Raw genomic sequence first — 12,765 nt, forward strand, 5'->3', positions numbered from 1 at the left:
TATTTGCACTTGAGTACAAGACAAAAAAATTCTCAAAATGCATCAAGCTAAGCATGAAAAAATATGTAAGTGTTGCAGTGTTTCATTATTTAAATAATAAATTAGAGCTGCAGGCTTTCCAAAAAAATTATGACGCATGAACTTAATCAAATGTTTCTACTTCCCAGAAAGTTATCAGTTCCCATTACCACAGCAGTTTTTATTGGATAATAAATCTTTATCAGATAATAAACAAGTCCCTGACAAATATTTTGATGCCTATTATGTACATACACATAAATTAAAAATGCAAGAGTGTATCCTATACACAATTTTTACAGCTTAAAACATTATTTCCTACTTTTCTACAATTTTTTTAAGTCCCTTGAAAATTGTAAACGTAAGGTTTTTCTAAAGAGGCAAAATGTGTTAACAAGCTCAGTGATTGCACACAATGAAACTGCGTCTTCTGAAGGGGGAATAATCACAGCAGGTATACCACAGATATTGATACTGGGTCCACTCTTGCTTTTTTAGATATAAATAATCTTTCATCACATATCTCAGAAGCAATAGTCTCTCTTTGCCAATAATGCAAGTGTTATAATGAAGCCTAAATGCAATAACTTAAACATCTGAAAATGTAAATAATATTTTCTTGTGTTTTAATAATTGGTTCTCAGCAACTGATTGTCACTGAATATAGATGAAACACAATGCATGCAACTCAGTATGGCCCAAGGCTGACTACACCTTTAGAAATAATGTGTGCGTGTAACTCAATAAACGAAATAGAATGTTATAAATTTCTGTATGTTCATATTGGTACAAACAAGAACTGGAAATAACAGGTTACCAATCTTCTGAAATGTCTAAGCCTTACATATAAAGTCAGAAGAAAATCATAAAAGTGGACCTACTTTTGCTACTTTCATTCAATAATGTCTTGTCATATTCTGGAGAAACTCATTACTGATGAAGAAAGTTTTTGTTGCATAGAAGTATGTCATAAGAATAGTATGTGTTGTGCATTCTTCAGCCTCTTGGAGAGAGCTCTTAACAGTTGGCCATACTGACAATAGTCTCACAAAACATTTCCTTCCCTATGAAGTTTTCACTGCGCAGGATTAACCGAGTGGTCCAAGGCACTGCAGTCATGGACTGTGCTGCTGGTCCTGGCAGAGGTTCGAGTCCTCCCTCGGGCATGGGTGTGTGTGTTTGTCCTAAGGATAATGTAAGTTAAGTAGTGTGTAAGCTTAGGGACTGATGACCTTAGCAGTTAAGTCCCATAAGATTTCAGACACACCTTATGAAGTTTGTATTGAACACTCAATTACAGTTTGAAAACAATATTAATGTTCATAAATATAGTAGAAGAAGCAGATATGATTCACACTATCCATCACTCAAATGTGATGCAGAAAGCAATGACATATTCTGCCATAAAAATCTTTAACCATCAACCAACTTACCCAAAACATTTATTGGATAATATAAAATTAAATTCAAACACAAACCAATATATCTGCTCAACAACTTGTTTAACTCCATAGAAAGTGTAGTATGGTGTGTGTGTGTGTGTGTGTGTGTGTGTGTGTGTGTGTGTGTGAGAGAGAGAGAGAGAGAGAGAGAGAGAGAGAGAGAGAGAGAGAGAGAGAGAGAGAGAGAGAGAGAATGAACATATTAAAGTACAAACTACAATATGCAAGTAAAAAACTTAAGAAATAATGTAAATGTCCCTGACCTTGTCATATTTTCTGCTGAGATGTACTATAATTGCACACCTGACTCATTCCACATCATTGCAAGAGGTCACCATTATGCTCTATTGATCATGCGAACAAAGCTAATCAACAATATTCTTTTAAATAAATTTTATACAATAAATATGCATGGCATTGTACACTGACCAGAAAAGTATATCTATACAGCTCAGCTATCTAGACATGGTGTCATGTCACCATTTAATTATACACTTTACAAACATTCAATAAATTAATCTTCTCATGTTTTTCTACAGCAAGTACTTGATAGTTTTAAATGGAACTAATTTCACCCTCTTCAAAACCATTTTGTTGTATAATTACTGTTAATATTTGCTACAACAGACAACTGCTACATGAAAATAAACTTGAACTGATTAAATATCACAGCCCGAGAAATTGTTCTTATTAGAGTGTTCTTTCCTGCGGAATTATAAAAATGACACTAGCTGATGGGTGAATCAGATAATCAAGGACACTAGATGGAGTAGAAAAATGATGCAAGTAAAAAATAAATAAATAAATAAATAAATAAGTAAAAAAAATAAAAAAAAATCTTGTAACATAGTGTAGTCTACAAACGACAATTATCTTCCATCTTTACTTTTCATGATTAAAGGAATTCATGAAGAGTGATACAAGATGAACTATGATGATATTCTGAAGACTCTCAGCTCTTATTGCAAGAAACAGGGTAACTTCTTTAATGAAGATTCACTGAAGTATGCTTAACAACTTCAAAAATTGTGAATGTGAATGCAGGATAGTGAAATCCACATAAGATATTTTTACAGTAAGAACTAGGATTATGCTAGGTGGCAAATTGTTCCTTATCTACAGCAGAATGATTCATATGATAATTGCAAGAAGTTCACAGTAAATAAGTGTGTTATAACCACACATAAGAGTCACTGAAAGCTTTGATCACGACTGACTTCCAGTACACTGTTGTACTTCTAACAAAGCATCAACGCATAGTCCGTTCAATAGTTCAGTCTTTTGCTGAAAGTATTAGCAACAATGGAAGAGCTGAAAACTAGAAATGCTTGAAGGACCTCCACAGTTACTGTTACTGTGGAGCTGAAACTGAAACTAGAGTACTTCTGTTCAATATTTTCCCTTTTTTCTTATTTTTACAGTTTAAAAGGAGATCTGGCAAGGATATCTTACAGACTGGCCCTCCTTCATTATCTTTATTCTTCCAGGAAGTTGAACATCAGTGCTCACAGCACTAATTTAACAAATAGTATGATGCAATTCCCAATAAGCTCAAAAAAATTGCCTTTAAAGATCAGAATATTTTAGAGTACTGTAAAGTACAAAACATTTTGAGCACATTCAAAGAGTCACTAGTAGCAGTGTGTGCAAGTCTTGGAACCACTAATACAAAACACTACCTGCTCATTTCTGGAGATTAAACAGTATTATTCATGAACGTATTTTTTTTTTTTTTAATATACAGGCCTTTCATATGTCTATAAAAACCATATACAATTTGAATTTAGCAACACACACACACACACACACACACACACACACACACACACAAAGCAAGAAAATCTCATGCATACATGGCTGCCAACTCCGGCATCTCAGGCCGGAACGCATTATCACGTGGGACACAAGCATCAATCAGGAGGGGGTTGGGGAAGGGGAAGGGATGGTAGTATACAGATGGGAAGAGAGATGAACTACTTTTCTCAACGTCCTTCACACTCCGAACTCACAACCTCATTCCTTACTTGCCTTACTAACTTTATCCTAACCCACAACTTCTCAATTGAGGGGAAGGTATATAAACAAATCTGTGGCACAGCCATGAACACCTGCATGACACCCTCCTATGCCAGCCTTCTTATGAGCCTTCTAGAGCATACCTTCCTAGCCTCCCAAAACACCAATCCCCCAGTCTGGTTCAGGTCCATCGATGGTACCTTCCTGATATGGACCCAGGGCCAAGACACCCTATCTTTGTTCCCTATCACACAAAAAAATCCCTCCCATATAGCCTGGCCACCTGGGTACAGAGCATCTTCAGTGAAAAAACTACCTTGCATAGTATGCTGAGGGTCTCACCCAGGCCTTCACAGCCTACAGACTTGGTCCACAAACAGATCTCCTGTGCCAGATCCCCTCACATCCACAATCCTACCACCATCACAAAGAACCAACCACATAGGAGTGTCCCCTTCATCACCCAGTACCACCCCGGACTTAATTAACTGAACTTCATCCTTCATCAGGGCTTTGATTACCTATCATCGTGCCCTGAAATGAGGGACGTCCTACCTGAGATACTTCCCACCCTTCCTAAAGTGGTGTTTTGTCAGCCACTCAACCTCCACAACATCCTAGTCCATCCCTACACCACTCCCAATCCCAACCTCTTGCCACAAGGATCATATCCCTGTGGTGCAAATCCTGCCCAATCCCCCCCACCCAGCACTTCCTATTCCAGCCCTGTCACAGGTTTATCCTATCCTGTCAGTGTATGCGTCACCTTTGAACGCAGCCACATCATTTACCAGCTCTGCTGTAATCATTGCACAGCTTTTTATATTGGTATGACTACTAACCAGCTGCCCAACAGGATGAACAGCCACCGCCAAACTGTCACCAAGAGCAAAGTAGATCCGGTGGCATAAAGCTGAACATAACACACTTGATTTCAATGGTTGCTTCACTACCTGAGCCATCTGGATCCTTCCCTCCATCACCAGCTTTTCTGAACTGCACAGATAGGAATTATCCTTAACGCACATTCTCTGCTCCTGTGACTATCCAGCCGCTACCATAACTATCCCGGCCTCAACCTATGGTAAAATACTGTCCTCACATCCTTCAACCAATAGTTTCCACCTCTCCTGTCATCTCCTTCCCATTCTCATCTCCCACCCTGTTTATTTGCAGCCCTCTGCCAACACATCCACTCGTCTTTCCCCGTTCCTATCCTTTTTTCCCCACCTCCCTGTCCCACAACCCCCTGACGAAGCACCTGTTGACAGTCTAGTCCCTACACACTCCACCACACAGCGTTTGTCTCTCTCCCTACTCTTACACTACTATCCCTTCCCCTTCCCCATCCCCTCCAGATTGCTGCTTGCATCCCACGTGACGTTGCACTCCAGCCCGAGATGCTGGAGTTGGCGGTCGTGCATGCTGAGGTGTGCTTGGATAGGTGCACATGCAAGTTTTACTGATGAAGGCTGTAGCCAAAAGCTATATGTGAGTGTCTTTTGATAGTGCCTGTCTGCAACTTGCAACTTCTTTATAGTAAGTAGAAATCTATCTTTTCCTACACTGTTGATATTCCTATCTGGGATTTCCTGTGTGTTGATTTAAAATTTCAATTTTTTTTTTCTGTGAGTATTTTAAAGTAAAAAGATATGATTCATATTAAAAGTTATTAATCAATATCTGTTAATTAACATTTCCATTTGGTAATAAAGAATTTAAGTAACAGTACAGTAAAGTTGCTACTACCAAAAATCAAACCTGAAACTTGGCAATTTCGAGACCTACACTGCTACACCCTCAGCTACCAGTGACCCTTCATCCTTTGACTGCTACAGATGTACTCTCTGCATTCTGTGTTGATTGCAGCTTTGATGGTGGTGTATCTGCTTGCCTAATGTTGCTACACATGCTGTAAGATGGCATTTCAGCTGCTATGAAATATGTAATCATCTAATTTTAAGAAAACTATTCAGTGAAAAAACTTGATGGTTGCACATCTTACCATCTGATATCTTTGTTTGACAGACGACTAAATATCTTTTTATTATTTGTCACAGTTACTGTGCTCACCAAATAGAGTAAATCACTGCACGAAATTTTAATGAGTTTGCAGAGATAAAAACACATTGTGTAAACGTGGGATATGTTTGATTTTAAATGATACGTCACAGTGTATAAAATGCAGGTAAGATACCGACATTTTATTTAAAACTGAGAGCAGAATGATACCTGATTTTGTTCTTGAATTATTGGTTTTTATATCGGGTGGACGGGTGCACATGGGGCGCAGTTCCGTCCCTGCGTATCAGGAGTCATGTGGTCATTACAACCATCATATTTCACAAATGGTTCAAGAGATCAAAACAAAGTTCTTTGCAAATTATAGCATGCAAAGAGGCATGTATCTTATATGATAAATACTCAAAACTTTTTTATTCACCAACATACGGAAGTAACTCGAGCCACAGCAATGACAGAGTTGAGGAATGGGACACACAATCACTTCAAAGGAAAACTCACAGGCTGCATTTAAACATATCCTCAGTACCTGGGAAGTGGCAGAGCATGAGGAGTTAACACTTCCACAGTGGTCAAAGGGTTGATAAATGAACATGTTTCACACTTAGCGGAACTGACCTTCAAATACAATACATATTAAGAATACTGGAGTGAGCCAGTCTGCATGGTCTCATTGTGAGTGCAAATCAGTATCTTTTGTGGGAACAAATGGAATTTGTTGACACTTTGCTTTCAGTAGACACAATTACCTTTGAGTTAATGAATTCAAATACAAAACATTGAGAATAAAAGTCAGTCCATGCACTGTACCACTTAACAACCTCCTCCCCCCCCCCCCCCCAAAAAAAAGGTATTATTATTATTATTAAAAAAACTTCATGTCAGTAAAATTTACAGGAATGCGTCCTAATTGGATTTTGTCCTGCCATGCAAAACAGTCAAATCAAGCAAGTGACTGTAAGTGATATTCTTGAGCTGACTATTTTAATTGCCATGGTGATTTAAATAATGTCCTTTCTGTTAGATCATTTGTCCCACTACAGAGCACTTCCAGCTAAGCAGTGTTCTAAAGTGTACTTCGTTACAATCTCCCATTTACTTTTAACTAGACTAATTATTATGTCTATTAATAAGCTATCCTTCAGAAATGCTTCCTTTTCACTTTTTGTTTAGCCTCACGCACAATGAGCCATATATTTTCTTTTTAAGTGATCTTTTTCCTTCTTCATACAAGCAGAGAAGACAATCTTTTGTAATTCCAACACCAAGTAATCAATCATTTATTGTAATAAAAACTACTGCACTCACCGTCAGAGTTTTCAACATTAATGGGGCTCTTTTTGTGTTTGCTGTTATTTACTGTTTTATCACTTTGATCTTTCTCCTTTGTTAGCAACTGAGCAGTATCTGATGGCATGCAACAGCCCTGAAAAAACAAAAATAAGATAACAAATAAATGCTGTACTTTTTTAAGAATGTAAAGCTATCACTGAAATGGTATTTATACATTTTTATTGTTCCTGTAACCAAAAATCATCATTTAGCATGAAATCAATGACAAGCAAGGAAACCAGTGTTTCTAGAAGGTAATGGTACAAACTCAACATCTCTAATTTCGGAAGCGAGTATTAGATGATGATCTGCCATGAATGGTATGGATCTAGTGTGTCAACCATCTGGCGACAGAATAGATGGAACTTAGAGAATTAGCAGACAAATGTGTATGTGCGGATGGATATGTGTGTGTGTGTGTGTGCGAGTGTACACCTGTCCTTTTTTTCCCCTAAGGGAAGTCTTTCCGCTCCCGGGATTGGAATGACTCCTTACCCTCTCCCTTAAAACCCACATCCTTTCATTTTTCCCTCTCCTTCCCTCTTTCCTGACGAAGCAACTGCCAGTTGCGAAAGCTCGTAATTCTGTGTGTGTGTTTGTGTGTTTTGTTCATGTGCCTGTCTGCCGGCACTTTCCCGCTTGGTAAGTCTTGGAATCTTTGTTTTTAATAAATATAATATATTGTGCATACAAAGAAAAAGAAACATATTAGTGAACAACTACAATATTGATGATAAACTGCTGGAAACTACATTATCATAAAATATCTAGAACTAACTATCCACAGCAAACTTAAGTGAAATGACCGCAAAAAGCAAATAGAGGGAAGAATGTAACTCATCCACGAAGGAAGTGGCATATAAAGCACTTGTTCTACCAATTCTTGAGTATGGTTCTTCTATCTGGATTCCTTTGGAGGGAGGGAGGGAGAGCAATGCATTTTGTCATGGAATTGTTCAGTCTGTGCAACAGCATTACAGAGGTGCTCAACAAACAGCTTGAACATGTACAAAAGTGAATAAATTTTGAAGGGAACTGTTTTGAGAAAAAATGAACTCATTTGCAGTAAAATGGTTTTTCTTTCATTGTTTCTGAGGAGGGGGAGATTATTTAATGGTGGCCTTCATTCAGAACACATTCCATACATATTACTAAATCTACAACTTTGCTTCCTCTGCTTTTTCTCAAAGTTAGAGGCTTTATTGCAAAAAACTTACAAAAACTTTACAGTTCAAAGTACTGGGCAATACTTTCTCCCATATTTCAGGCAGCATGTGACTCCTGTGGTGGATGAATTGGGCATCTTTTGAGGAGATCCAAGAATTGATCCAATTACTGGAAGTGTTCGTCAGCCAGGCTGGTGCCATTATCAAAAAAGATGGTAGTCAGAGGGAGTAATGTCTGATAAATATGGCAGGGGGGGTAGGACTTTCCATCTCAACATTTCCAAATATGTTTTGACACGTTTTGGAGCATGGAGTTGAGCACTGCCATGATGCAAAATCATCTTTTCATGTCTAGTGCTGTATTGTGGCAGTTTGTATTTAAGCATTCAAAGTTTGAAAATACCTGCTGTGTGGCAGTAATCACATTGGAAATCTTTTCACATGAACCACTTGAGTACAAATAACAAATCCAACAATGCACTGTCCTTTTATACCTCATGTACATGATACTACTGCCATCAGTATATGCTCATGTCGCTATCCCACGACAATTGTCGCCTCAATGTAGACTATTCAATAAAAAGTAACATGAAAAAGAATTTTTTTTGCTTATATCTTTACTACTGTTTCCCTGTGTGTGTGTGTGTGTGTGTGTGTGTGTGTGTGTGTGTGTGTGTCAGAGAGAGAGAGAGAGAGAGAGAGAGAGAGAGAGAGAGAGAGAGAGAGAGTTTTCAGTTTATTTATTATGTATCACAAGAAATGTCACCCGGAGAGAAAAAAAGGATAAAAACACAATTCTCGAATACAGACCTGCTCATCTTCAGAGTTACTATTCTCCATGCTGATGCTATTTTCACTGCTGCTAACGTCACCAGTTCGGTTGGTTCTTGCGCCATTAACACCAGGTTTCAGTACACTTTTATTTCCCATTGATAAAAAAGGAGCCTCAGTCGTTACTTGGCTGTAGGTTCCAGCACTTGTCCATATAAATTTTATAAGTGCTGAAGCAAGATACAGGCTCTGAAAATAATTTTGGAAACACATGAGATATAATTAAGTAGCAAAATTATCACAAAATGTAACATCTGACTGTTGTTCAATCGATGAGTTACTTTTAGAAACAAGTTAATTTTTCAGGACTCAACTTTTCATTGTTAGTTAAAAATCATACGCAAAGTCTAAAGTTATAAACAAATTTCTAAAATACATAATGAAGCAACCAAAAACATCCATATAATGAAATTCTATAATTTCATCCCAGCTTATTATTTTCATTTACCTTGTTGGCACATTTACAATAAAATTTTTTTTTATTGATATATTAAAATAAAAAGTTTGGCGAATATTAGTATTCTGAATACTGGTTATCCACTACATTTCATAACAGAATTTGAAATGTTAAGTGATGTACTTATACGAGAACATCAATCTTATCAGTTTGTTATTTTGCTCCCATCCTTTGAAAATGTCAATGATAGGTTTCTTGTTGTGCACCAACCAATAGTCTTTTCTGCATTTTGCACGCAAGTACTAAACACCAGTCTGTTATATATGGCCCAACACAAAGCTTCAATGTAGAAGTATCTTCTCCCTACTTTCCAGATCTCTTTCTATTCCTTTTCCAATGCTACGACAGTGGTATGTAAGAAAAAAGGTGACCATATGCACGGGGGGGGGGGGGGGGGGGGGGGGGGGGGGGGGGGGCTTATAAGAAAATTTTGGATGCCTCCAGTCTGGTATCTGTGTCGTCCAGTCATTGTCTACCCAGATAACTGGAAATACTGGGATGACCACCACATTGGGCTACTGTTTCTGCTCCCGATTCTCCCTGGAAAACTTAGTATCTTGGACAACTATTACTGTCATCTCTTAAAATAATGTGTGTCCTGTTTGCTTTATGCCATCTATAATGAACACTACAGTGGCTAAGTATCCTCAAGCAAAGCTAAACTAACATGAAAATCAGCTCTCAACATTGATACTTTGTGCCAGACTCTGACTCATACATGGGACCTTTTCCAAGGCAAACGTCCCATACATGGGACCTTTTCCAAGGCAAACGTCCCAGATTATAAACCCAATCCAGCTTGCACACACTTTTAATCTGCCAGAACGTCTCAAATTACTGCACCCTACACTGCAGAATGAAAATTCATGCTAAAAATTTTGTGCACATCCCAAAGCACATGCTATATAGATGCAGCAGAATGACACACAGTATTCACAGCAGTTTAATAAACGTATTGCAGTATATTGAATGACAGCATTGTTACACAGAGATTGTACAATTATTGATAACAACACTTAATTATCATCACACTACAGGTCAACTACTGTCGTAGAGTATGGGGAATGGTGATAATGTCATTGGGCAGGGGATGTCAAGAAAATGGTTTTCTCTTAAGGATGATCATTTTGACATTAGTGCCCTCCACGTCCAGGAAGATCTTTGAGGTTTGATTAAGATCATTTAAACAAATTAATCCCCAATGATCCACATTGTACTCAAGAACTGGCAAACATGATGAACTGTGATTCATTCCACCATCATGTGACATATGCATGCAATGGGGGGAAGTTCAAATATCGGGTGTATGAATACCACATGCTCTAAGCCAAAAATCACAAACATCAGCCAGTGGCCATATGTGCATCTCTGCTTGTTCATCATCAACTGCCTTGTGAACAACGCCGACATTCCTATCCTGTACCGTTACTGGTGATGATAAATAGTGTCTTTATGGTAACATAAGGAAAAGAAAGGATTTGTCATGCCCAAGCAAAGCAGCAACTCCCTGTAAAAAGATCTGCACGCATTCACAAAAAATCATGTTGTGCATCTGTCTGAAAAGCAACAGTGTGGTGTACAATGAAATGCTTCCCTGAGGTTTACCATCACTCTTGACATTTAACTGTCAACAACTGAGTGGTCTTGCAGACGCAATTGAAGAACAACGACCAAGAAGACTGGGTTAAGTGATGCCATTCCACAATAACGCAAGCTCACATTCTGATAGACTGACAAGAAACACAATATAAGAGTTGGGTTGGAAAGTCATTCCAAATCCATCTTACTTACCTGTGCTTTAATACCACAGATGTAACCATTGCCAGTACACAAACAGTATGAAATATTTACCTGCTCTGTGTGGTCTTTAGGTTCCATTTTACAAAGAAGATTGTACAGATGTAACACAGGCCCAGATTCCAAGTTTTTAATGAGTGGAGGAAGGAGGTCATGAACTTGCTTACTGCAGTGTTTTAACTGTGCAGCTTGCCAAATAATGTCTATATGTTCATCTGTTATCTTGCATTCCATTGCTAAAAAGCTGAGTATTATGTGACTCTGCTTTATTACCTAGAACAAAACAAACAATGCAAGGATACTTTCTTCAATGAATGTTAAAACAATTTACTTTGCACACATTTCACAAAACTGATTTGATTTGTTCAACACAACATGCAATAACAGTACCAACTCGTAGCTCAGAAATAAACAAGGCGGGGATGGGATTCTGAGATATTTGCACCACCCATTTTTTCTTTAGTGTTCTAATTCTAATTTTGGATGTAATAAATAAAACAAAGTTGATGGATCAGCTGGGATTATGCATCAAATATACAAACTTCAAAGCACTACACTACAAATTATCCCTAAAAAAAATTAAATTTAATGACGATGGTGCTTTATAACGTACTGCACAAACACCAAATTATTTTGAAGTTACTGACAAGAGAAGTTATGATTTGACTTCTGTTTATTCAGCTCACCTACAGCTATGTTCATTGAAAGTATACCACCTCACATTTAATACATTTTAAAACACTGAAATACCATCCTCACACACTTTCTAAAGGCCGTTAGTACTCAAATTCGCAAGCACAGAGTAAACCGAGATCAGCCTGCATGGACCATAGAACTTTGACAACCACCAGCCAACAAGCTGACCTGTCACTCCCTGGTTATTTTTTTGCCAATTACTACTGCAAGAAAACTGGTTATGGTGAGATACACGTACTAACCGATCTCAAATCATATGAAATGACTGATTTCCAGCTTGATGCTGAAAACCCAGAAATCCTCTACCATACAGCGATACAAAAATGTGAAAACATCACATATATGAACACCTTCATTAGTCACTGTCTTCACCCAGTCACCTCCTTCCCTGTTCTCATTCCAGCACTACACAGTCGTCAATCAACCACCACACCCAGTCTTCATATTTCTCTCCTTTTCCGCTACCCCACCGCCACCCATTCCCCACCTCTCCCCTGCCCTCCATCTAACCTACAGCACTTCATTGTCCCCCACTTCAACATACTCTCCCCGCCCCAGCCTCCTTACCCCACCCAGTTACCACTCCCACCCATCATGAACTGATGCTGCTGCTCGCAGTGTGGTTTCAGTTGTCTGAGACCGCAGTCGTGTGTGTGTGTGTGTGTGTGTGGGGGGGGGGGGGTTATGTATGTCTATTGTTGACAAATGCCTTAATGGCTGAAAGCTTTAATTGTAGGAGTCTTTTTGATGTGTCTATCTGCGACTCAACATCTCCATTCTATGATGAGTATCAACTTTCCTTCTCATAATATTGATATAAACATTTAATGTAATTATGATTATGGACTTCTTAAAAAGATAAGCAATGATAAACAATTATTTGTACTTTATTTTTGAAATATATGTTTCAAAGATGATTTTGCACAAATAGATCGATAGATGAAAGTATTTTCTTTGCTACATGTTGATGGAGGTATACGTTTTTTCT

The 12,765-nt window shown here is 38.1% G+C and overlaps 1 protein-coding gene across 2 annotated transcripts in view; it reads right to left on the reverse strand.

Annotated features, from left to right (window-relative positions):
* The window catches only part of LOC126352307 (ubiquitin carboxyl-terminal hydrolase 34), a 538,206-nt gene that overhangs the window by 488,963 nt on the left and 36,478 nt on the right, over window positions 1–12,765 (reverse strand). For both annotated transcript variants that reach the window (XR_007565188.1, XM_050002677.1), the window contains exons 7-9: window positions 11,136–11,354; window positions 8,807–9,016; window positions 6,807–6,924 (exon numbers count right to left, since the gene is read on the reverse strand). Coding sequence is in view for 1 of the 2 variants with exons in the window: in XM_050002677.1 (XP_049858634.1) it covers window positions 6,807–6,924; window positions 8,807–9,016; window positions 11,136–11,354 (547 nt within the window). In the remaining variant the exon portion in view is untranslated. The remainder of the gene's footprint in view (window positions 1–6,806; window positions 6,925–8,806; window positions 9,017–11,135; window positions 11,355–12,765) is intronic.

The sequence above is a fragment of the Schistocerca gregaria genome, chromosome 1 (genome assembly GCF_023897955.1).
Source record: "Schistocerca gregaria isolate iqSchGreg1 chromosome 1, iqSchGreg1.2, whole genome shotgun sequence".
Classification (NCBI taxonomy): Eukaryota; Metazoa; Arthropoda; class Insecta; order Orthoptera; family Acrididae; genus Schistocerca; species Schistocerca gregaria.